This window comes from Dromaius novaehollandiae, chromosome 3 (genome assembly GCF_036370855.1).
Source record: "Dromaius novaehollandiae isolate bDroNov1 chromosome 3, bDroNov1.hap1, whole genome shotgun sequence".
NCBI lineage: Eukaryota > Metazoa > Chordata > Aves > Casuariiformes > Dromaiidae > Dromaius > Dromaius novaehollandiae.
In genome coordinates this window covers 61,462,125-61,487,835 of record NC_088100.1, presented here as the reverse complement: position 1 = coordinate 61,487,835, position 25,711 = coordinate 61,462,125, and the positions used below count along the sequence as shown (strand labels likewise).

Sequence of the window (25,711 nt, the reverse complement as noted above, 5' to 3'; positions counted from 1 at the left end):
TCTCTGCAGATAGGCTGTCCAGCAGGTCAGCCTCTGGCCTCTGCTGGTGCATGGGGTTATTTCTCCCTCGGTGCAGAAATGTGCACTTACTTTGTAAATTTCTCTTAAAAGTATAAGTAAAACTACTAAAATGAAGTTTATTGTTGCTTTGGAAGTCTTCTGCTAAGTATCTAGAGCCTTTTTCTTTCACGTTTTTTTTAAAAAATAATTCAGAAATAGTAGCTGGAAATCTCTACTAAAGGAATACAATATGCTTTGAAGGAACAATCCCTCTTTAGGGCAATAAGACTATTGCTGCCTTCCAAACTGAAGTTTTTATCCATGACTGAATTTCAGGTTTTCACTGAGTTCTATGATGCTCAATTATTTTGTCAATTAACTCAAATTTTATTCAATGGTTTTAGGGGCTTGACTCCAGCACAGGCAGATTCTCAATTCCTAGAAAATGCCAAGAGACTCTCCATGTATGGAGTGGATTTACATCATGCCAAGGTATTGGATTTTTATTTGTTTGTTTTAGGATAGACATATGTATTATTAAAGACATAGTCTATATGATTAGTTTATTGAAAACTTTCACTCCCTCCATTCTTGGGTATAAGTCTTTTATCTCTTAGTCACAATAGTTATTCAGTTTACAGATCTAACATTCATAAGGTTTATTTTCAGTCTAGATTTATTTAATGCATAGTTCTACTTGCTGCCTGGAAAGTATATTTTATTCATAAGCGTAGCTAAATTTAAACGTCAAATTTTTGATGCCAAGGAGACTTGGGGACGCAAAGTAAAGCCTAAAAGAATCTGTAATTATTTTTGTAATACCATGAGTATTAAGAACAGGGAGAGGGAAGGGATAGGAGGTGGGCCTTTTGATAGGTGGAATCAAATTTGCATTTCTAGTGGGATTTTTTTTCTAGTTAAAAAAAAAAAAAAGCCTGAACTCCCCCAGCCTCTCCTACACACCCAGAGTCTCTAGTCATTAGGAAAATTCATGCATGAGAAATATCAGTCCTCTATTTAAAAAAGAAGAAAAGCAAGACTTCTAAATACTGGAGAACATTGTTCAGTTCTGCTAAGTATGGAAACAGGTATTCTTGCGCACTTGTTTTTGCAATTTTACATGGACTTCTCCCAGTGTTCTCTTTGAAATATTTGAAGGAAATACAGTTATTTTTCTCCACATACATTAAATATGTCTGTAACATTTATATTCTAACCCAAGTGCAGTGTGACAATTCGCTTGGTCTGAAGTGCTGTAAGGAATTCCCAATTTTTAGAGGTTTTTTGGAACTTTCTTTTGCTACAGTGAAGTAGCTGCAAGAATTAGTACTGCTGTTTGCCAGGATCAGTTTGCAGCTTTTGGAGATCTGCCAGTGAAGCAACTTTTTAATGACTATACAATGTTAGCATTTCATATGGTTGATTTGTTTGTTTGGGAGGACATGGTGCTCTCCTGTGTTACTGTGTGGTGGTACAGTGTATCCAAGCCTTCTCAGTAAGTGCTTAGTTCTGTAGCCTCCTAAACTCAGATCAAACACTGTCAATGGAACAGAATGCTTAGAAACCCTGCCTGCCAGCACCTTGATTGCAGTGATTTTGTTGGCATTTTCAGCCAACTATCTGTTGCTTTCTATATCCTTATTGGAATAATAAGTATATGTGAAAGATCACCATGATCACCAACTTGCTCTGATTTTCATAGAATATTTTAATTTGGAAAAGCCCCTTTTATTAATTTTTCTCCTTTTAATATTTGTTGAAGTATTTAGTTGCACAACCACCATATTTCCCTTGCTTGTAAGTTGTTAATTTAGTCCCTATTGACAAAATATTGAAGAGTTTCCCAGAACTGTGGCATATGCTGATAGAGTGCCCAAAGCCATTACTGAAGTCCTAAGCCTTTCCTTGGCTATTTCTGCTTGAAGAACCTCGTTGTCACAGTCTTTCAGGTCTCAATATGAAACGAGCCTGAGCTGCATTCTTCCCTCAAGGTATGCCAGAAATGATTACTTGTTTGTAATGTTCTTAAACCTATTTTTCTGAAATTCTCTCTCATGTGGTAGGATTCCGAAGGTGTGGATATCATGCTAGGTGTATGTGCTAATGGACTGCTCATTTACAAAGACAGACTCCGGATCAACCGCTTTGCTTGGCCAAAAATTCTGAAAATTTCCTATAAGCGAAGTAATTTCTACATCAAAGTCAGGCCAGCAGAAGTAAGTAATGCCTTTCTTCATATCTTACTGCTTTGTGAGAGCAGTTCTATCCATCAACAAGATGACATCTTCAGATTTTTTCCAGATGTCCTGACAAGCTTATGGTGGATTTTGAGCAGTATTTAAGCTTGGGAATGAGTGTTTTATTTTCCTCTTCAGATTCTACCACTTACATTTAGTACTTACTTGTTTTGGTTAGTGAATGCATACCAACCAGCAAATCTATTTTCTTTTGCTAGCAGGTGCCTGTAACTTATTTTTACAAGAAAAGCTAATTACACTGCCACAGTCATACTGTCTATACAAACCCACAGTACCGGGGGAGAGCCAGCCTCTGTTTCTTGACTATAATTGTTCACTAAATGTCAAAGCATTAAGTTACTGTATGGGTGTAACCAAAGGCCTGAGTTGTCCTGTAGAACTTTAACTCTTTCTATTAGACAGTATGGAAATTGTGAATTCATCTTGCTTTTCAGATGCCATAATAAGTTTATGGGAGTCACTGAGGGAGGGGGAGGTTACATTTTGAGCACATTTTAACTGGAAATCTATACAAAACAAAATAATGAACTGCATAATGCTCTTAAAATTATGCTAAAAATGTATAAGGTAGCTTTTACTATAAGAATAAATAAAACTAATGGCATTTCAGAGCTAGACTGAGAAAAGGTTTTAAATTTATTCCTGAAATACTTTGGGAAGCCTATGTATCGTCTGCTACTCTGATCTGTATGGGTGAAAATTTTAAATGGCGAGTCACATTATTATTTTTTCTTTTCCCCTTGCAGCCTTATATAAAAGGAATGTGCTACTTTATCCTGATATAAAATCAACTGTAGCACTTAGAAAAAATGAGACAAGTTTTAGATATCTTTTAAAAGTATATTAATTATACTTTCTCAATTTTTTTTGAAGTTTTAATAAACAAATTATTAGCCCACACAACTTTATAAAGAACTCGTAATTTCTCAATGCACTTTCTTTTTTGCCTGTGTGTGCACAAAGCTATTTTCAGATCCTGTTCAGAAAGGAGGTTTATTAAAGTGGAGAAGTCAATAAAATATTTTAGTGTAGGCAGATTTTACATGACGTGACAGAAGCTGCATCAATACTGATAATTCCTTCATTTCAAAAGATGAAGTGACTTACGTTGAAGGCTACAAGTTAGTAAAATAATGTAGTTTTGTAGTTCTCAGACACATATGTTGTTGTTGCACTCCCTGATGGTGCACAGATGTAATATTTCTGCTAAGAAATTATTATATAATGAAATAGATCAGATAAGATTAATACTGCAGTTTGGATTTCAGACTTGTATTAAATTCAGGTAAAACGTGTAGCAAAACCTGCAGTGCATTTACTTCTTGCAGTTTAAAAATAAATACATTGGGCAGCTAGTCAGAAAACTAGCAAAGAACACTAAAGTATTATTAGCTTTCTCAAGAGTCATTAGTACAGGAAATGATAATGTGATTATTACCCTTCCAGGCAATATAACTATATTAAAGGGCTGGAAAATCTGATATTTTTGAAATGTTGTGAAAGGAGAATTACTGTTTGTTTCAATAGTGGAACTGTGTGAATGCTGCCTACTTGTTAATAGCAAATTTAAGGAGATGTGTTAATTTGTGGATTCTTTCCAGCTGGAACAGTTTGAGAGCACTATTGGGTTCAAACTGCCAAACCATCGGGCTGCTAAAAGGTTATGGAAAGTTTGTGTGGAGCACCATACTTTCTTCAGGTAAACAATAATATTCTGCTTCCCCCATTGCCAAGCATGCTCATATCTGCCTTCGGAAAAGATATGAGGAAAGTAGGGAGGATTTCTCTCTTCTTTCCCCCTAATTTTTCAGACCAGTAACACCTCTTGGACAGAAGACTCCCTATCAATCATTGATGCAAAATCATTAATTGCTTAGATCTCAAGTTGCATTAACCATTTCATTTAAAATTTCAGAGTGATAATCATATGGAACTAAACTAGTGACCATATACAGTACTTGCTAAGAGCTCACCTCTTCAGAATGACCATATACAAAGCCCATATGCTCCTTCAAAAGAAGCTCTCAGGGTCTGGCAGCAACGTTCATTCACTTTTCAGAATCTTCTGCTGAGTATGTAAATGCTGACAGCTGAATTTGTATTTGTTTATAAACTGGGCTGAGTCTACTCTCATTCTTTAAAGAACAGAGAATCACTTTAAAGAACAGAGTCCCTTTTGTTTATGTAATAATACATAACTTTCCCTGCATTTTATCCGGTAACCGATAGGTATGAAACTCTGAAGTGGTCATGGAAACTATGGTGTACTTGCAAGTGAGCAGTCTATCATCAGGCTACAAAATTGTTTCTCTTTCTACTTCCTTCATTCAGAAGAAATCTGAAAAATCTTCATTCAACTTTTACAATAGCACAGCCTCAATGAGGAATGTGTGCCCCTGTGCAGACTGAGTCACAGATTTAGGCTGAATCTCTTACTCATTGAATAGGCATTGAATCAGGGTTTCTCATTTCCAAATTGGGAACTACAGTATATTTTAGAAGTAAGTTTTCTCCTTTAGTAGCCTGATTTTTATTCATAAAAAGCAATTGTATTCTACAATAGATTCAATCTTGTTGGTGCATACTAGGTTTGAGCTGAGCATATCTGCTAGGTAGAGACCCTTGGAAAACTTGGGGAACATGATAGCTCTTTTCTGATTTCTGACTGGGGTTAGGTGGGATATGGTTTGTTCAGCACAATAGCTAAAACTAGGGTATGCTGAGAACCAAATGATGTCTGCAAGAGAAATTTCACGTGAAACAGACCTAAAGAGTTTTAGGGAAAGAAAGGGCTGGATGGAGAATTCAGCTATAGCTATACCTAAGTACATTTGGTTCCAAATGAACATTTGGATGTGAGGTCTTACTGAATGTCACAATATACTATATATAATAATAGTTGGGGTCATATTTTCAATGTATAATCTCCGAAAATTGTTGAAGGAGGTCAAAATTGGACAGTGTCTTCAGTCCCCTTATCAAACACTCAATAACAAGGTCTATAAATATGCTGTGCACTCACTCTTATGCATGCCCATCTATGAGTGTGCTTTAAAAGCAGTTCATTAGTGGAACTGTCTCACTGAACAGTTTTAACAATTCAGTTTTTCACCAAATGTAGAATACATTCGAATGCAATGTTAGAATTGTACAGAGCTTGACAATTGATCTCTAAATAATTGATTTAGAAGCACTTTTTTTTGAAAAGTTTATCAAAGATTTTTTTTCATTTTTGATAGACTTCATTAGTTAAATTTGTAAAGAGATATAGTCCACCACTTCACCAGCCAAAGCAGGTTTCAAATTTTAGGAAAGTATGAAGTCTGTTACCACAAATGGCATGCAATTCTGTCTGCAATAGAAGGTCAGTCAGCTAAATCAGCACTCTTGAAATAATGTATGCAGTAGTTTGCTTTGCTAGGCAACTTTATTTTCAAACTTTACAGTAACAAAATAGACCTAAATGGGAAAAAAATCCTATGGAAGTCAAAAATCCTAAATTGAGAACTAGCATTTGCAAATATTAGATTTTTCAGTACCTTTTAATTCATATTAGGTAATCTTTCCATAGAAATTCTGAAATAACAAAATTAATTGGATTTCATTCCAATCAGAAGTAGCCTTTCCTGATCAGGAATGACATTATAACAAGAAATGAAATAACAAATACTTCAGCTGCTCTGTAAAATCCATATATTCCAATGATGTCATCAGACAGAAAATCCTCAGAATCCATCCCGATTTAAAAACAGTAAAATAAATCCAGCTCTATTTGTCTCCAGAGATAAACAGCAGAAAGCAGTTGCTGCAGTCGAAGAAACTGTAGCTTTTTTCAGAGCTTATATGTATTGCTTGCATATGATACCACAGTAAATAGTATGCATCCAGATGTATATTTTTAGCTTCCAGATCTCATAGTATGCTTTATGCAACATCATAAGATGCTGTATAAAAATTGTATTTTGCCTTCACAGTGCTTCAGTTTTTCCTTAAGTAATAATTACATTAAGATCCATCTCCATATGCTGGATTGATTTCCCAAATAATATAAAAAATTATTTATCAAATTTGTACACAAGCTATAATGAAAATGACAACTAAAATGCATTGGATTCGCTTTTATTGGCTCAGTCTTATAAGATGCCAGTAATATTTTCAAAGAGCAACAATTTGCTTTAAGAAATACTATTGGACTATGTTTCAACATTAATCTTTTGAGGAAAGCTTAGTCTGCAGCTTTGGATCTTAATGAATGGCAGCAGAAACCTGTTTATAACTGGTTTATGATATTCTATTTGAAACTTTTGTAATTGTTTTAGTGTCTTTCCAGAATATCTTAAAATGGTGCAAGCATAGTTTTCAGTTATTTTATGTAATTAAGCTTGTAATACAAAAAATCTGTTCCATTGCCCTTAATCAGGAAGTAATTAGTTCTCTTGTTTTTTTCTTATTAAAAGATTAAAAGTTTATCTCAGCAGGGTGGAAGATAAAAAAAGCAGTTAATGCTGTAGCCTTGCCAAGACTGGGAAATAAAGAGAAAGAACCTTGGAAAAACACTCTAAGCCTTCTTTCTCTTAATGCATAATATACTTGAAACAAGTATACTTGGAAACACTGTGCAGAAATTGTCACAGAGACAGCACAAGGCTGTTTTACACAAGCAATGGAAGTGAAGCTCTAGATACTTCGTAATTTTATTATAGAAGTGCCCTTCCTGCAGAAGGGTGGGTTAGTCTGACTTCAAAATTCTGCTTTCTTTAAAAATATGTTGGTACAGATTATGATATGCATATGCATCTCAGGCATGCAGGATTTGGATTGCTCTGGCTAGTGCTCTGACAACGCCATAAACTACTTCTCTTAGAGAAAAAAGTAGCATTCCACCTCACTTCACCATTCTTTTTGCTAAATATCTGAAAATTCTTCAGTTTTTCTGAAATACCTTTAGAATGACTGTCACTCTTCAGAACCCACCTTTGGAAACTGTCTTAATGTGTATTGGATCTGATCCCTCTGACACTGTGCAAAATGCTTCAAAAGAGTAGAACAAAGTCAGCATGCTTTGTCTCGCTTGTCCATCTGTGCTGCCCTAAATACAAGGGGCACAGCAGTTGCTTGTTCTGCTTGAAAGAAGCCAATGTTCAGTGAGCTTCTCATTCTTTGCAAATCCTCAAGTCAAGAAGCTCTTTCTGGAGTACTGTCTCAGTGTTATAGAGAGGAGAATAGGACATGGAAACTCCCATCCTGGATAAGCATATATTTGCAGCATTATGTTGATGAAGAGAGCACCATCAAAGACCTTTCTAGAGCAGCTGAAATGGGAAAGATCCTGCAGGGATGACTGAGTTGATGCTATCACCTAGGATGGCACTGGAGCAATCAGTACCCTCTGTGTTGAAGCTGATGACTCGGATGTTAGAACAGAAAGTACAAACTATGAGGGACAGGCTGAACAAGAGCTTGAAGTCCTTTTACTGAATGAAATATAAGGAAATAGAGAGGACCTTTCTGTTCGAATTTATGTAGTCTCAAAAACTGGTGGGAAGAAGCAAAGTACACCATAACAAGTCTGGCAAAATTTGCTACTAGGTTCCTTCTCTGACATTGACACCAACACTTGGGTACAAACATATATAGTCAGCACAGAACCTAGGGTTCATAGTGCTCATACCTGAGTCTCTTCTTCACCCTTGCCCCAGGATATGCTTCCTCCCCTCCCCCCGATATCCAGCAAGCATCAACTTACATAAATCTTTAAGTGACATTGTAAAGAAACTGGAATCTGAATCTAGCTTGTTAAACTTGTTACTGTTGGGTCACCAACAATCATCTGTGGGGAACTATCCCAATCTTTTTTTACTTGGTACAACTTACTGTGCAGCTTCGAGATGTCATTCCCAAACTTTGAGGAATAGCAGCTACCTTATCTGTACCTCAGAATATGGGAAGGACAGTGAAAGTGGAATGTGTAGTTACTACCATAAGTAATGTTCTAAGCAAAAAGATCTGAGAGGTACTTTACGTGGACCTATAATGGCCTCAGCTATCCAGAAAAAATAGCATTTAACCAAGATAGCACCAAAAGATGAGAATCCCAGTTACTTAGTCACAATGTGGAATATGGGGCGATTTTCAGCATTACTTCAACCCCAAATGCAAATATCAGATAGTATACTTTGTTTTGGAAGTTCTTCTCAGTGCATCTGGCAGAATTCTTTCTTGAGGTGCACAAATCATGCCTCTTGAAGTAAAGTTATGATATAATAAGTAGCTTTAAAGTACCTCATTAAATACATAAAACAAAACCTTTTTAACTGTCTTTTTTCGTATTTACTTTTTAGACTTATATCACCAGAACAGCCACCAAAAGCAAAGTTTCTAACTTTGGGTTCAAAGTTCCGCTACAGTGGACGTACACAAGCACAGACGCGACAGGCTAGCAACCTCATAGACAGACCAGCTCCGCACTTTGAGCGTACTTCAAGCAAACGTGTTTCCAGAAGCCTTGATGGAGGTATGAAATTCAGTGACTGACTTATGCAGTGTAATGATTTCATTACATGATGTCACTCTGATGTGACTGGCATTCAAAAATGTCATTATGGATGGCTGGAATGTTAATTAACAGAAGTTTGTGAATTTCAGTTTCTGACGGGTGATGTGATAAGTAACTGCTTCTGTTACTTGTATGTCAATTTTAGTTGACCTGAACAATAAGTTAAGTCACTGCCTAAATTATATCGCACTTCTATGAAAATGTGGAGGATTATATATTGGACATATAGCATCTGTGTTCACTGGTCCTAACTGTTTTAATAGATAGGCAAGTTGATATGCTGTTGAGAGAATTGTTTGATCAGTGGCATTTTTGGGGCTCTAGGTTGGCCTGAGGGCTTCCTCTATACCAAAGAAGATAAGGCAGAGCAAGCAGTCTCCTTATTTCTTCTGATTTTTGTATCCTTTTGTTCAGTATATTGCTGTCCTAGTTTACTTAATAGTTACTTTTGTTTAGTTCACAAATTTTCTGTTGAAGTTGTTTGAATAGCTATAATTCTTGTATGGTTACTGGTGTTTGGTCTCGCTGACTAAGCAGGAACACCTTCCAGTTTTCCTTATGGCACACAGGCATGCTTTTCAAAGGCAGGTGTACCAGCAGCTTGTTGAGAGATGTAGAAGCACATGTTCTATAACCTGTATGAACAAATATAAGGAAGAAAAGCTCTTCAGAAAACATTAAGTGAAGCTTGCATTAGATTCAGGTGTACAAGACTTCACTAGAATAAAAGTGAAATCTGAGAGTGATGTGAATTTAGTTCTGATTAAGTTGCTAAATTTACCTTATCTTCCCCCAAAATCTCTTACTTAAGAGTTTTATTCTTGCAAAACTTCATTCTTCTGTGCTGGGACAAATGGGCAGACTGTAACATACATACATAGCCTTAATAGTCTTATGGGGTCCTATGTAAAAATAAGATGCCAAAGTACATTCACTAGTAGCTGGTGATGGGTCCTTCTGTCAACCGAAAGACTTGTCACCACATCAGTGTGTTACTGTCCGCATTAGTTTATTTTAGTTCCTGTGCCTCCGTAACTTAGAATTCTTCACAGCTCTTGGAGATTGCCTCAGCAAGTCTTTTAGGGGATCCCTTGTACATCATCTGCATGTGTGTGTTCACGCCTGAACTTTCACCCTTATGGAGCATTCTCAGTTATGATTTTGAGCAAAAGTCAAACTTTGGTCTTGGTTGGTTTTGTTTGTTTCCCTTAATCAACTTTGGTTTCATCTCAAATGAGCCAAAGCGCTAGGAAGGATTGGTTCTTCCATTTTGTTGGGTTTTTTGGTTGGTGCTGGGTTTTTCTGAGGGAAGGTGCTTGTTCTGTATATTGCATGTTCTGTGTATTGCATCTATATGACACATTGTGTAAAACATTAAATGCAAACTGAATGTGCAAAGTTCCGTATAACAGCAGTGCTGTGATGCCTTTGCTCTTATTGTAATAGCTGATTTCGGAGGGGCTGACAAAATGATACTACTCATTTTAAAAGTATGTTCTTAATGCAGCCTAAAGTGATTTTCCCTGGTATTACAAACTAAGAAGAATAAGAATTATATTACATTTGTTGCAACTTTTTTGCTTCAAACTCCCCAGACATCTTTTCTCAAAAATTTTGTGTTTAAAATTTATATATAGTGAACTCCGAAGATTTCTCACGTCGCTGTATGCCTGCTATAATCGTCCCTCTGTTTCACAAATGTACATTACATGTATCCGGTGAGGCATGCATAATCATTTTTTCTAGTTATATGCGGGTGAAAAATATAGCTGTTCATTTAAAATGCTTGAGGGGAGGAAACATGAGATTAGTATCCTAGGCAAGTCCAAAGAGAAGATAATTCTTATAGTAGCTTGCCCAGGAAAAATGCAGACTCTTAACTCTTCTGGAAACACTGCTTTGGTATTCTCAGCCATTTCCAGCAGCATTTAAGGCAGCTTGGTGGTGTTGTCATCTGCAGGCCGTAACAGTTTCAAATTACATTCATTCAAAATCAAACTTAACTATTTTGTTCTTTCTTCAGGCAGTAGTCCAGATGTAGGTTCATACTGTGTGCATACCTACATACTGCCACTTGAAACTGGAGAAAACTTGTAGAGGGTGTGCTTGTTCCCTGCCTCTCCTTTGTGGGCACGCAAAGGAGAGCCTGTCCAGTGCCATTTCAGTTCCTCCTGTCTACTGAGCTGAGTACTTCATCTCTTCTCTACTTCATCTCTCTTCCCCATCCCTACCCCTGGTTTTTAGAGAGACCTCAAAGTGCTGGAGAAATGGGCTGACAGGACCCTTACAACGTTCAACAAAGGGAAGCGCAAAGTCCTGCACTTGTGCGGGAATAGCCCCTCTCCCCAGGACAGACTGGAGCCGATTGGCTGCAGAGCAGCTTTGCAGAACAAGGACCTGAAGATCCTGGTGGACAAGTTGAATATGAGTCAATAGTGTGCCCTTATAGCAAGGAAAGCTAACTGTATACTGGGCTTCATTAGCAAGAACATAGCCAGTGCATCAAGGGCTGGTAATAAATGATTATCCCCCTCTGTTCAGCACTTGAGGCCAGATCTGGAGTACTGTGTTCAGCTTTGGATCCCCCCTCCATATAAGGCGGGCATTGACATGGAGTGAGTCCAGTGAAGGACCGTCAAGCTGGTCAGAGGGCTGGGGGCACATGACATGAGAGACTGAGGGAACTGGGGCTGTTCAGCCTTAGGAGGAGAAGGCTAAGGGGAGATACTGTTGCTGTCTACACCTACATAATGGGAAGGTATAGAGAAGATGGAGCCAGACTCTTCTCAGAGGTTCCCAGTGATAGAACAATAGGTAGTGAATGCAACTTGGAACACAGGAAATTTCAATTAGAAGTAAGAAAAATTTTATTTCAAAAGATGCTGAAGATGCTTGAAACTCAACTGGGCATGTACCTGAGCAACCTGGTCTCACTGGACTTGTTTTGGGCAGGAAGTTGAACTAGCTAACCTCTAGAGGTCCCTTCCAACCTAAATTACTTTGATTCATCAGAATTTATTCTTGCCCTTGTGGACCTTGAGAGGGACATATACCCATCAAATGCTCCATTTGCCATCCAAGAAGGGATCAGAAGCTTAAGTTGCAGAACTTACTACTTAAGCCCTGAAACCTAACATCTAGAAGCCTACAGTTGCTATTAGCTGGCCTTGGCCTCTCTGCACCATAAGTGAGAATCTCTGACATAGAGCTGTCTGGTACTATTTTTAAAAGAGGACATCCCTCAGAGATGCTCAAAGAGACACCTCTCCTTCTCAACTCTCCACACTTTGGCTTTGTAAAGTCAAGACCTCTTGGGCCTATGGAGGTACTACAGAAGATTGCTAAATGAATGAAGTTTGTGTCAAAGTTGTACTTATTATCACTTTCTAATTTAATGGATTTTCTGGCACTTTATTACTACTATTTTGACTGAGCCAACCTTTCTTATTTAAAAAAAAAAAAACAGAAAAAAAGTTGTCTTGCCATGAATCTTGCTATGTTGAACCAAACAGGAGAAAAAACTGATTTAAGGTATTTCATTGTCTTGTGGTTTCCTCCTTCCTAATTTCCTCCTTCCATTATTTGCTAGCATAGAGGGAAAAAGTCTTTCTTTCATTGAACTGTTGTTTCTACAATGCTAATTTTGCTAAGGTTCTGCAGCAAAAATACTATGCCAGTTACATGCATAGGTATTTCTATACTGCATTAAAACAGTTCTCTCAAAATAGTGAATTTCCACAAAACTTTCATGTATGGCATGTTTCTCTTTTTTGCTGTGGTGGTTTGCACTGTCACAAGAATAATATCTTCAAGTTGCCTTCCAAGAATAATCAAAAACTTGATAGTTAAATATCTACTCGACTCTGATATTGTGGGTATAATGTATACTTACTTGCATGGTAAGTGTACATTATATAGCAAGAGCATTATATAACAAGAAGCTGAAAAACATTGTTTCCCTCAGTAACTAGCCTGTATTCCTCATTGCTGACATCACCATAAAATCATTTTGTTAAGTCTGGAAAACAAAATTTGCCAACTAACCCCAATTAACTAAAATTATTTTGTTCTTTAATAGCTCCCATAGGTATCTCAGACCAAAGTCTGCTAAGAGACTTCTCTACTGCCAGAGGGGAGCCTGCTGGAGATAAAGTCATTGACATTGAAGGTGCTGGTCAGGCCAAGTTAAAAGAAGGCAGCAGAGAAGAAAGTGGAAGCCCAGTCAAAACTCCACAGTTAGAATTGATTCAGGATGGAAAGGTATGGCTGACTTTCACACTAGAGTTTTTGTTAATGAAGTGTGCGTGTATGTCCTTATCTGGTGCCTGTCACTTCAGTTGTATGGAACACTGTATTAAATACTTAAGTATAAATCAAATATTTTTTGTATGGTTAACTTAATGCATGTATATACAAGTGAAAGAGAATGAAAGCTTGTATGGCATTGAATCTTTCTAGGGTTTTCTCTTTTATTGTTACTATTTTAGTATGATATCTCAGTAAGGTTACATGAGTTCATGAAAAAATGTTCTGAAGGATAAGTAAGAATTTATTCCATTCTTTCTCAGTTTGTTCAGACTTAAAAAAAAAAAAAAAGAAAGAAAGAAAAGAAAAAAGAAAAAAAGAAAAATTGCTAGCATATTCAGTCATGTACATTCTATAACGTTGGGTATATTAGATTGTTTTTAAATAATTATGATAGCAATATTCTGGTTTAGTAGGCATTGCAGAACTATTTCATCCTTTAAAAATTACCATATTGAACTGAAGTATAGATTTTTCTGGAAAGTTGAGCAGTTTTGTGGTCTGTTTCTGTTGCAAAAATGACAATTTACTTGTTTGTCGGAGTTACTGAGGGAATAGGTCACAAATTTAAACTTAGATTTTGTGTGGCTTTCATGTAAAAATTACCTTCCAAGTGCCAGCTAATACCTTGGACTGTGGTTATAATCTGCTGCTTTTCTCTCTTAGATATCAATCTCTTTGAGGTTTTTTACTGGCAGTTCTCTAAAACTTTTTCTTTCATATTTAAAAAGCAATTTTGTTTTCAAACACTTTTTTTCCAGTTACCCATCTGATTCTTAGGGATGAAATTGGGACTGCTCAGTTTCTTAGTGCAGTTCACATGCTCCCACTTCTTTCAAGTGTAGGAAGGGAACAAATACCAGCAGCTACATATATTTCTTTCAAAATCTGGGAACAACACACACACGCATGCACACTTTTTCTTGATGGGAGGAAGATGGTTAAACAAATTATTGTTTTATTCTTTGGGCTTGGTAAAATAATGATAGTTCCTTGGTTCCAAAGCAGTGGTATTTTTAAATATTTTCACCAGAGAAGAAACAAGAGAGCAGTATTTTGGAAAGTTGTTCCATGAAGCTGTTCAATAAGGTTTTGTTACACATGCCAATGCTATGAACAGCTTTCTCTTCCTCGTAAAGCAGATATTTCTTTTCTCTTTTGGCTCTGTTTAAATCTTAGAGGAGATGGTTGTAAATCCAAGAATCAAAGTGCCAGCTTGTCTTTCGTGTACTGCACTGCCCCCTGACCTTTCTGCCAAAGCTTTGAATGTCTGTCTGCTCCTGTCTGTTGCAAGTGACTATTACAGTTCAGAAGTGCAAAGTTCTTCACAGCCTGAGAACAAAACATGCATAATGGGTTCAGTTTCATAATCCATGGAAGTAAACAGGTTGGCCGTTGATAAAACACAAGGAGATTTTCTGTTTTTATTCTGTGTTTCTATTGCATTATTAGAGCTATCCCTGTTTCTAAGTAAAAATTTTCACTAACTACTAATTTCTTTTTTCCCCTCTTCTTGTGCCTACAAACTTGCATTTTGTTGTGTTTTCATTTTCCACCATTCACAGAATTTATTTCTTCAGCTCACTCACATACATCCACCATCACTACCCATTCCTTGTGTGTCATCCCATCTCACAAACCTGTCACCTATCCCTGAGAAGGACATGCTTTCAGATATTTCAGAGGAAGATCCCTTTGGGGAGCCCATCCTTACCATCCCAGACATCTTGGAGTGCAGTTCCATGAAAGAAACACTAGATCATAATAAAAAAGAAATAGCTTCACCAAATAATATTTTTGAATCTATGAGACCCCTAGCTAGTCGATGCCCTCCTGTAATGGAGGGAAGGATCCATAAAACAGACTACAAAAATACCGAGTTTTGTGTCTCATTCAGCTTTATCAGATGCTTTCCTTTTAGTTTCCATTCACTGCTTCATGAGGATGGTTATATCAGTTTTCCTAGCCTTCCTGATGTTTGCATCTCTTTCCTCCCACCTGGCCTCCAGCACTATGTTCCTATTACCTCCCCTTCCTTCATCCCCTCTTTTCTCCTTATATTTGTGCTGCTTTTCTCTGCTTCCCAGTCTCTTCCTTTATCACTCACATTTTCCCTTCCTCTTGCTCTGTCCCTCTGCTACCTGGAGCCTAAGGCCACTTCATTTAGCATCTCTTATGACAATGACCTGAATGACAAAGCAGAGGAAGAGGAGGTGTGTAGTTTTGTTGCTTAAAGGTTCACGCTTGCACATAGCTTTCAAAGCAGTTCTCCCAGAGATTTCTCAGTCTTGCACGCTTCCTTGTGTGTATGTGTGTATATTTATGTATATATACATGTGTGCCTATACACACACAGAGACACAAATGTATTTGTATCATGGTAACTTTTCTCATTTGTCAAAAATAGCCTGTAATATTATCAAGGTGTTTTTAGTCAACAGATACCTAACTTTTTTTGCCTGAATTCATGCAGCATGCATAACTTTATCCAGTTACAGAGATACTGAGCTCCAGGTAGAGTTACTTTATAGTTCAAAATGTTAAGCAGTGAAATAACAGACATCTAAATAAAACACCTGGTAACATTATGTCTGTTGTGCTACTTGCAGTAGCAGCTTATTCGTGGGGTTAAAATGCATGTCGCCTCAGTACGTTGACTTTGAAACACATGTCTCAAAAGTTCTGTTTAGATCTGAAAACTGAAACTCTAAAAGCTGTCCAAATTCAGAAAACTGTGAACGCTTTAAAATGAGCTTTTTAAATTCCAGATTTCAGATGTTTCTGTTCCCCATGGGTGTGTGCAAAGTTGAATCTGTCCAAAGCACTTTTTTCAACCGCTTTCATTAATCTCTAGCAACAGTTAAGGTGGAGACTGATTTGGTTCATTAGACTGGATTGCAGGTTACATGTCAGACTTTAATTACTGAAGTCTGAACATTCTTTGAAATGTACCATTAAAATTGCTCTACAGATAGTTCAGCTACACTAATACATTGCTCTGATCATCTGGAGTGGTTGACAAAATGCCTCCTGTCTTTGCGTCTGCTGTGCATGTTATCGGAACCACACCATGTGCTAGAAAAGCTGGTTCAATCTTCAAAGGAAATATAAAACAAAATATTATAGAATCAGAAAAGAGGGGGCCCTGTTCTAAGTTATATTTAATACAGGTTGTTAAACTGATTCAATCAATACAATGTATTTATTAAATACTTCCTGAATGTGATGTCATTAAAAGACACAAATCTAAGTCTAAAGTAATGAAAAAACATGACCTTAAAGATCTCAATTTTTCTGTGACCTGATTCAATCCATAACCTGTAACATAGAGTTGCATAAAATATAACAACCCAAATAAGCAAGAGATGAATAAAAGTTATATGTACCACACTACGCATTCACGCAAAATCTAAAATGCAACAATACATATAATAAGTAAACCACTCTTCAAATTTATGATCTTGCATAGTGTTGATTTCTAAATGCATCTTTTCGAAGACTGGCAATTGATGTTTGTACCTGTGGGAAGGTTGGGAGGTGGTTTGCTTTTTAAAGAATGCCTTTCCTTAAATGTGCATTCAGAATCCTCGTAGGTCTGATGAGAAGATCAGCTGTCGTTTCTAACAGTGCAGTGCAGTTTGAGGAAGAATATAGTCACGTTAAAGGCGGGGGGAGAGGGCCACCAAAAAAAAAGTGCACTCCCCCCACCCCCCAATAGCAACATTCTCAAGGTAATCCAGACAGTTTGTAAATACAATAGTTAGTTGTTTGACTTGAATCCCAGACAGTTTTACCAAAATAAGCTCATGCATTAAATTCCATTTTCCCATCAACTTGTCAAAGGGTTTAAGACTTTTACCGTAGTAATTATACATATCAGCTTTTTTCTTTGCTCTTTCTTAAATTTCATCTGTCCATGGGAAAAGCACTGAAAAGTACAACAAAAAAAGGGACATGGTGTAAAATTTCCATTTTTCATTCCACTTATGCCAAATATTACTTCAGCCATTCTACAACAATGTAGGTGAAGGAAGACCAAAGTCGCTTAATAATTTCAGCAACATCTGGGGCCGAAAAAGTAAAGGTCTGTAAATATAGTACATAGTTTGCTGCATTTACAATGAGATGAAGCCTCTGTTGTTCCATAAGCATATGTTAACGGTTACTTTTCTTGATGATTTGCCACGTGCTCACATAGCTGGAATCTGAAGAGGAGGAAGCACAGCAGAAGGTGGATTTTTTTTTTTTTTTTTTTTTTTTTTTTTTTAACAATTAAATCTGGCTGTAGCTGCCTGCCTTGTTAGCACCTTAAAGTTTCTGGGGATTTTGTCTGAATAGCGCCTCTTCACCTTACCGTTTTATTTTCTTTATTTAACTGTCTGATTCTAAGGGTCATTTTTATTTACTTGGTGATACATTTTGTGTTCTTTTTTTTTCTTTTTTCTTTTTTTTGTCTGTGTGGCTTAATTTCACAGAACAATTCCGTGAGAGTAGACGGGGAAAATATTTATGTCAGACATAGCAATTTAATGTTGGAGGTTTGTATATAATATAAGGAAAACTTTCCCTTCTCGTGGGCTGCCAGGCTGCATGGGATGGGAGGTCACTTGCAGGCTGTTATGGACACAGTGCATGAAATGCATGGGGAAAAGTGCAAATGTTGCATGTTATAATTCTGGTTTTCAAGTTTTAGAAAAAGCGAAAAAAGAAAAACCCTTAGCTTGGATGTTGAATTCTGTTGATTTCTGCTAGATGTTTTCAAGGTGACAACTGGGAATAATAGCCCTGTTTAGATAAATCAAACACAGTGGTCCAATTCATCATCCTAAATGCATTTTTATACATTGCTACTAAACATGTGCATCTTTTTTGAGCAGGGTTTTGCGTTTCCACTAGTTTAATCAACAATTATCAAATACATTACCTGAGTAAATGGAGCTAATAAGGCACAAGCAGTGATAGAAGCATTGAAAAACTAATTCTGGCTCTGACACTAATTGATTTAGGAGCTTTGGGAAAGTTTTGTTAGGATCAGATTTTTAAATACTTATAAAACCTCTGCTTTATTTATTTCATTTTTGAAATGGAAGTAAATCTTACTTCCTAAAGGTTGGTTCTCACTGAAGATGAGCAACAATAAAGAGCCTTGAACAGTATTTTAATGTATGGTGCCATTACTTGTTACTGAAGTAGAGATTTTTATTTTAAGAATTTTCATATGGTCTGTTAATTTGGAGAGTTTTATTGTAGCTTGTCTGTAGTTACAGTCAGTGTCATTTAACTTGTGGTTAATAACATAAGCTAGTAACTAAAGAAACTGCAGAAAATTGCATCCTGTCTTTAGCTTATTTTATTCATCCAAATGGGGCTATAGATAATTCCCTTTGTCACAAAAGAATAGTCCTTTTAAATCATTGTTTTTGATTAGTCCTAAGGAGATGTATGGATCACAGTAACCCAACTAATACATTTTTTGGCTTTTTGCAGCTTTTGATTACTATTCAAACTTTGCTTGTGTATAACTTACTAAAGCACTGAAAGTGTGTATTGCATAACTTTGCTTTCAACAAGTCCAAGAAACGTGCCTTGTCTCAAGCCAAAATAGGTTTTAAAATGATGTCATCAGAATTGTTACTAGCTTCAGTTGTGTAGTGGATTTTCTTTGATATATATTTTTTTAATCCACTCAACGAATAGGTACTTTAGGGGGACATATTTAACATTCCCTGTGTGTTAGTCCTAGTTTAAAAGTGAAGCATTGGTCCTGTAACAATATAAACCTACTGAGTTGCCAGAAGGGGGGTTCTTAGCATTCAAAGTTAAGTGCATGTGTAAATATTTGCAGAATTTGGAAATAAATTTGCAGCGCCAAACTGTTACTGGTGCTGAACAAGCCAATCAAAAGAAATTACAAAATGAGGGGGGTTGTGTGTATTTTCTTTTAATTTGTTTTCCATTATTTAATACACATCTTTGTATTGTAAACATTGAAGAACATAGAAATCCTCTCCAAACTGTTGAAGTAAAATTTCAAAATGTTCTTTTACTAAGTATATGAAATCTTTGTACAAAGCTAGATACTTTCCTTAATTACTATATCCAATCACGTTCTTTTCATAAAACTTCAGCAATAATTATGATTACATTGATGATATTGCATTTTAAACTTCAGTGAATGGTGGATCTTCTAATTCCATACTAAAAATGGATATGAGGCTTAAACTTGAATTTCACCACTGGATATTCAACAAGTATTTTTGTGTTTGAGTGTACATACCCAACCTAGGCTTTTCATAATACCTGATAGGGTAAAAGGAGAGAATGAAATCTGCAATCATAAAATATAACTTGAGATTTACACTGTGGCGTCCCCTTTGGTGCTTGGCTGTGCAGGTGCAGTTTAGAGAAAACGTCTCTTTAGTATTGCCATACACAAGGACTATCCCTGCTTGACTGCTCTGTCTGCAGTCAGGTTCTTAAATGTGTTACTGACAGATAGCAGTCTTTAAATCTGATTCTTCTAACAATTATAAGCCTACATGATAGGCAAAATAAGTTGTCCCTCTGAAGTTAATTAGGTGTTAGATACTTGCATATTTGGGCCTGTAATAATGTCTACACAGAAATAAGGTTTTTTTTTTTCTGGAGCTTGTAATAGAAATGATGCATTTTTGTAATGCTCTTTGTGTTAAATTGTTCTTGTTTACAACTGCCTTCAGTAATGTTAGTCATTTGCACAGTATCACAGTGCGTTTGCTTCCACGTCTACAAATTTTCAATGAAACCAAGCAACTACTGGAAATTATTACTGCTTCAAAGGGCTAGTAGCTTCATATTTGGAACAAAATAGCCCTCTGTTAAATAACCATTCACAGTGTTATTTTTCCTTTGCATTAAAATGTGGATGAAATAGTGTATGACTGGCCCTTCATTATAAAAAGAAAAAAATCTTAGTTCCCTTATAGCCTTAACTTTTTTTATTTTAAGGCACTTCAGAGAAGACTGGCTCTTCACACGCAAGGCACTTTCCTTGGTTTGATTCCTTTTTTTTTCTTTTTTACAGTTAAGTTTGCTTTTGTTGTCGTGTTTTGTCCTACTTTGTTTTACATTGCGGGTTGCTAGGACCTGGATAAGACCCAGGACGACTTACTGAAACACCAGGCTAGCATTAGTGAGCTCAAGCGCAATTTCATGGAGTCCACGCCTGAACCACGCCCAAATGAGTGGGAAAAGCGGCGTATCACACCTCAGTCCCTGCAGGCACACGGGGTATGTCACAGCCCACACTTGTCTGCATGCGTTTCTGTACAACCCTGTAGGCGACCTAGTAAATGTACTCTGTCCTGTACATTAACACTTCCTTTTTAGCTAATGTAATACTTGTTTATGATAAGTATACGTTAACTTTTTACTGCTCACCACTGGACCTGACTTCAGTAATATGTGGAATTTTTTTTCTTCTGGAGAACAGCTGTGAGCTAGAATCATTAGAAAAAACTTGAAGCAATGGCTGTATTTTGCTCTGTTAAGTAAAGCTTAAAATCCGCTCTGATTTACATGGATTTTATGAAATTAAATTTACAATGACAGTAAAACTTTCTCTCCATTTGCCTCTTTAACTCTTCTTAGGGAGGTTGTGCATAAGCAGCTGCTTGGTGCATGTTCTTTCAGAAGGTCTTCTATGTGATCCAGTATTTGACAATGTTGACTTCTTCAAGAAACACTTAATGTAGTTAAAATCTATTCACCTTGATCTCAAAACCTCTTTTAAAAGATCTTTAGCTGCTCCTCCCCCCGCCATCTCCTATATGACTGAACCTTAAAAGAACAGTTTGGAAAACGGTTTTCCAAAAATATTATCCTAAATGTCTGTGGCCAGAAAACTGCTCAAAGAAATTTCTGTTGCTGTTCTGAAACTTCTAGTTTTACAAGGAGTTATTTGCCAGTTCTTTGAGTAGAAGAGCAAATCAGTCTTTAAAAGCAATCAGTTTATCCTTTGTTATCCTTTTTTCCTTGTTACTTCACCCCCCTCAGCCCCCAAAATGTATTGTTATACTAATCTCATTATACTTGTTCAGCATTATCTTCAGGCCCCAGAGAGGTGTACTTTCAGATTAAGCTTCCTTGGTGGTATCAAATAATTTTCCTTCTTAAGACCTTATTTCAACAAGAGACTTAAGCATTCCGAACTATGAGCATGTGTGTGCAGATACCACAGTTACTTCTTTAATGACTGTTTTTAAAAATATAGTTGCTGCCAAGCAATTATCCTTCAGATTTTTGAGTGTAGTAGTATATATATTGTGTAGTAGACACAAATGTTAGTCAATCTTTCAAATGTTCCAGAAACATTGATTCATTTAATAGCAATTTTTTTTCTGTTACAATAAGCATGCATATAAAAGTGTAACTTGTTTTTTATTGTGTGGTTTTGTGTATTTTCTATGTTGATTTCTTTGTGTTGAAGTTGAGGCCCTTCCAGGTATTGCACTCTTATCTCTATTTTTCTCATCTACTATGTTGTGTTGCTTTCAGACCAGTTTGGTTTTATGTTTATGTATAGTATGTGTCTGTCTCATTGCATTGATTTACACTGGTTTTACAAAATGAAAACCAAATAGAAAAAAGGAGACTACATTTTCCAAGTGAAAACACTGCCTGTGAAGGAGAAGCAATGGACTGCAATGCCATGGACTGCTGAAGCAAAACCAGAGGAGACTGACAAGGTGGCTGCCCTGAGACCTACTGCCTTTTTGCTTTATCTGCTGTGGGCTAGCTGGTGCACTTCTTTCTTTTCCCTTTTTTTTCCTGATGGAAATAACTTGCTTATGCCAGTACTGAAAGGAAAAGTTTAAGTTGTAAACCAAGATCTGGATATGTGTGAATGCCAGCAACATTTTGCTTAAACACAAAACCAGGTGTGAAGTTCTGAATGGCTACCACTTGAAAAAAACCCAAAATTTTCACAGGAAAATTATTGTATTTATTTTATGTGACTAGGATGACAGCAAAATATATTTCCATTCCAGATGGAAATAATTGTTTGCATTCTTTGAAATTATTTGACACTTCACAGACAAGAATTTTTGTTTGCATTGCAATTATGTATTCATTATGTAGTCATTATCCAAATCAATAAAGCTGTAATAGAAACAGCTTTGTTTCAAATGCAGCCTGGTTCTGAATACGTCCATGCTTCTGTACCTTTTTTCACCCATGAAAAGGGGGAAGTTTTCTCCCTTCATAAGCTAATTTGACTTTTCTCGTAGTAAAAGCACAGTATAAAAGTTAGTGGTGTTACTAGCAGTATGATAATGATGTTGGGTAGCAATTTGATGTTGCTTTTTGACATCACTTCTGAACTGTTTTCCACCACCTAGAATTTGGAATGAAAATAGATTGTAAAGCCATTACTCCTCTTTTAGTAACATTTATAAATACCAGGTTTGGAAAACAGCATATTTTCTTCCGGAATTATTTGTTGATGAATATGGAGAATTTGGGGTTCAAGTTCTTACTTACCCCCAACTTATGATAAACTTGCCTGGTATTCGTAGACATTGCTCAGCCTTATTAGTATTATTAGTCTTAGTCTTATTAGTAATGGACATTGCTCAGTCTTATTGCTAGAATGCAATGTTTTCATGCCTGTCTTTTAAGATAGTTGGACAACAGACATGAGTAAAGCTGCTGCATGCAAGGATACCACTGCTAATTTTCTTTTTTTCCTTCCTTTTTCTCCAGTGAAAATACATGCCGATAAGTCTTTTTTCTGTTTATGAGAAATGTTACTTTAGATAAATCTCATTTTTACCACCGTACCTCTTAAATGCACAGCATCTGTGACTTAATTATGATAAAACTGTGACACATTGGTATGGATGTCACAAATAAATACTTGAAATATGTTCTGGATATCCAGAATCAACAATATTATTTATTTTCTCAACTCAAACCTGCTGCTGCTTATAAACAGTATTTCATGTTAGTGTGTGTGTATATGTGCCTGACGATTGTTTGCTAAGAAGCTAAAGACCTACAGAGGATGATACATATATATGACTGTAAATACAGTAATTTGATGAAGACTGCCAGTGCTATCTACGTATTTAATAATGTATATGAAATGCTGCATCACAGAACAGGGGTTGTGTTATCAGGCAAATTATTATTAGTGTTTTCCTTTTAAAAGAATTTTTTTTAAATCAGAAGACTTAAAAAAAAAAAAAAGAAAGAAAGAAAAAAAAAAAAAAAGAAAACACTGATGGTGTAGAAGGAAATAGATGTGGGGTATGTGCCTGTCTGTGAGAGACACACAGTCTGGCTACATACAGAAATAAAGATCTTTTTTCTTTTTAACCCTTTTGAGTGGTTAGAGTAAATGTGGTGTCAGAGTACAATAGAAGAAGTATTATGAACTTTTTTGCCTGTTGTTGTAAGCTATTAATAGATTAACTTTTATTGGATGTAGTGAACTAGGGAAAGAAGTGAGGGTAACACATTGCTCTAATGGATGTCAAATTTAGCATAAGGCAGATTTTATCAACTTGCATTCAAATAAATTTTGTTAGCCACTTTCAAAATATACTTTAGATTTTATTGTAGGGGAAAAATATAGGTATAGGTCCTTCTTTCTTTTTCTTGTCTGTTCTGCATGCCATACATGTAGTACTATGCACACAGTAGTATAGTGTTACTTAAATAAGTGTTCAGATTCCAAAATACTAGTACATAGTAGTTCTACATGTACTGCAGTTATATGCACTGCATTTTGGCTTTCCTCTGAAATATGCTTCTGCCTTGATTGTCTGCACTACCATTTTCTAAGATAGAAATGTATTTCATTTAATATTAGTAAAATGTATGTTTTATCTCTGTTAGGTATTCGTTGTGTTACTGGCTTTTTATTTTAACTGTCTACTTGTAGTGTGATACAGGAGCTTATGGAAGGAAAACTGAAATGAGAATTATAACTTTTTCAGAGGGTTGTGCCCACACAAATTTTACATTTTTTATTGTTTTACCACACAGATTCATAGTACTACAGAAAGTAGATGAGACTAAATATAACTTATGCTTTAAAGTAACATTGAATAAAGCAGATTTTCCCAATAGAATGGGCAAGGCTTTTTGAAAATTATTCTTTAATATATACAGATTTGCTTAAGTGGGATTTCGGGGGCAGGGGGGTTGTTTGTTTTTAAGTAACTTGAAAAACAACCTTTAAAAGTTATAATGGATAAATTTGCCTTAGCCTTCTGGCTATGTAATGTTCAAAGCAAATGTATTTGACTACTCTCTGCCTGAAGGTTTGAACCATTAGGGGTTAGAAGGTGTTAAGAATTGATTTTCAGAAGGGGATAATCCCAATATTAAATAGGGAATTAGTAAACTTGTGCTTTGAAAATCACAAAATGTTTAATGCTTTTTTTCTCCACTTAATGTTTTTAATTCCTATAGCGTGAAATAAAAAGCAAATGGTGGGCATGCAGTATTAGGTTACTGCTATGTTTTGTGATTTCTTTGGGAGTCGGTAATTTTCTGTCATCTTGCCATATTCTTGTTTTCGCCTTAGCTGGAGTATGTGCAGCTTCTCCTGTGTGCTCACACATTTCTCTGAACTGAAGCCTTTTCCTTGTCGTTTTTTCTTTCTTGCCTGACCTTTCCTTTGTAGGTCGCTGCTGCTTTGGCCTTCGCTGTGTAAATCTGTGCTTTCCGTTCTCTTAACTTGTCCAGAGCCTAGAAGAAGAGATAACGTCAATTTTGTGTAGTAAAGAGGGCTTTTCCTTCGCCGCAGCCGGCGTGCGGACAGCAGAGGGCGCTGCCGGGAAGGCCGAGGCCGCCGCCGCGCCGCTGCCCCAGGTGCCTGTCCGCTCCCCCCCAGCCCCGGGCACCCCCGGGCTCCTCTGGGCCGGGGCACCGCGCATCCGCCCCCGCGCCTCTCCCGCGCTGTGCAGCCCCCAAAACAGTAGCGGGTGGGCAGGAGAATTATTGCTGTGGATTAGACCACCGTCTGTTTTAAAGGTTTAGACAGCGACCCACAAAGCATTAAAAATACCGCAAAGGTGGCATATGACTTCTGTTGTGTCAGAGGAGGTGGGCTGCTTGCTTATATTAGGGGGGAAAGATGCAGCTAAGAAGTTTTAATTCTTTATTTGCAACAGTTAAGAAATACTGATTGGTTCTTGGTCTAGCTTCCCCAGGAATGCTGGCTTAGACTCCATAGCTGCTTTGCTTGGTAAACTAGCAGTAAAAGCTAGGATTAAGTCGCAGATGGTGTGTTCATTTTTATTTTTACTGTTTGAACTTGCAATTTGCTGCAAACCATTTTCTAAAAATGAATTATGTAGTTTGAAGATCTAATGTATGATGGGCTTTCTGGGATATCCATCGCATCATTTTGTCATGGAAGAAATACTAATACTGTTTCCTTAACTTCACCGTTTGAGCTCCACACTGAATCCTAATGGGATCATCTTAGTAATCACATATTGCTATTTCAATAACATACCAGCCTAAACAGTCTCCCTCTTACTTTATCAAACTTAACAGATAGTAACAGACCAAAGATGAACTAATAAAACCTTACAAT

At 36.6% G+C, this 25,711-nt stretch overlaps 2 protein-coding genes across 13 annotated transcripts in view; both read left to right on the top strand.

Annotated features, from left to right (window-relative positions):
• Positions 1-25,711, top strand: part of EPB41L2 (erythrocyte membrane protein band 4.1 like 2) — a 118,222-nt gene that overhangs the window by 81,267 nt on the left and 11,244 nt on the right. For 4 of the 12 annotated variants that reach the window (XM_026119585.2, XM_026119575.2, XM_064508978.1 and 1 more), the window contains exons 9-17: positions 405-492; positions 2,064-2,216; positions 3,860-3,957; positions 8,600-8,772; positions 12,893-13,074; positions 17,595-17,657; positions 20,242-20,388; positions 21,741-21,845; positions 24,856-24,981. In XM_026119585.2, coding sequence (XP_025975370.2) covers positions 405-492; positions 2,064-2,216; positions 3,860-3,957; positions 8,600-8,772; positions 12,893-13,074; positions 17,595-17,657; positions 20,242-20,388; positions 21,741-21,845; positions 24,856-24,981 — 1,135 coding nt within the window. The remainder of the gene's footprint in view (positions 1-404; positions 493-2,063; positions 2,217-3,859; positions 3,958-8,599; positions 8,773-12,892; positions 13,075-17,594; positions 17,658-20,241; positions 20,389-21,740; positions 21,846-24,855; positions 24,982-25,711) is intronic. The other 8 variants (XM_064508980.1, XM_064508979.1, XM_026119613.2 and 5 more) reach the window with 3 other exon arrangements.
• Positions 14,622-16,575, top strand: LOC135327872 (uncharacterized; the record flags this gene model as incomplete). The annotated part of the gene is made up of 1 exon (XM_064508982.1): positions 14,622-16,575. A coding segment is annotated over one exon (732 nt), but the record flags the coding sequence as incomplete, so codon positions are not given.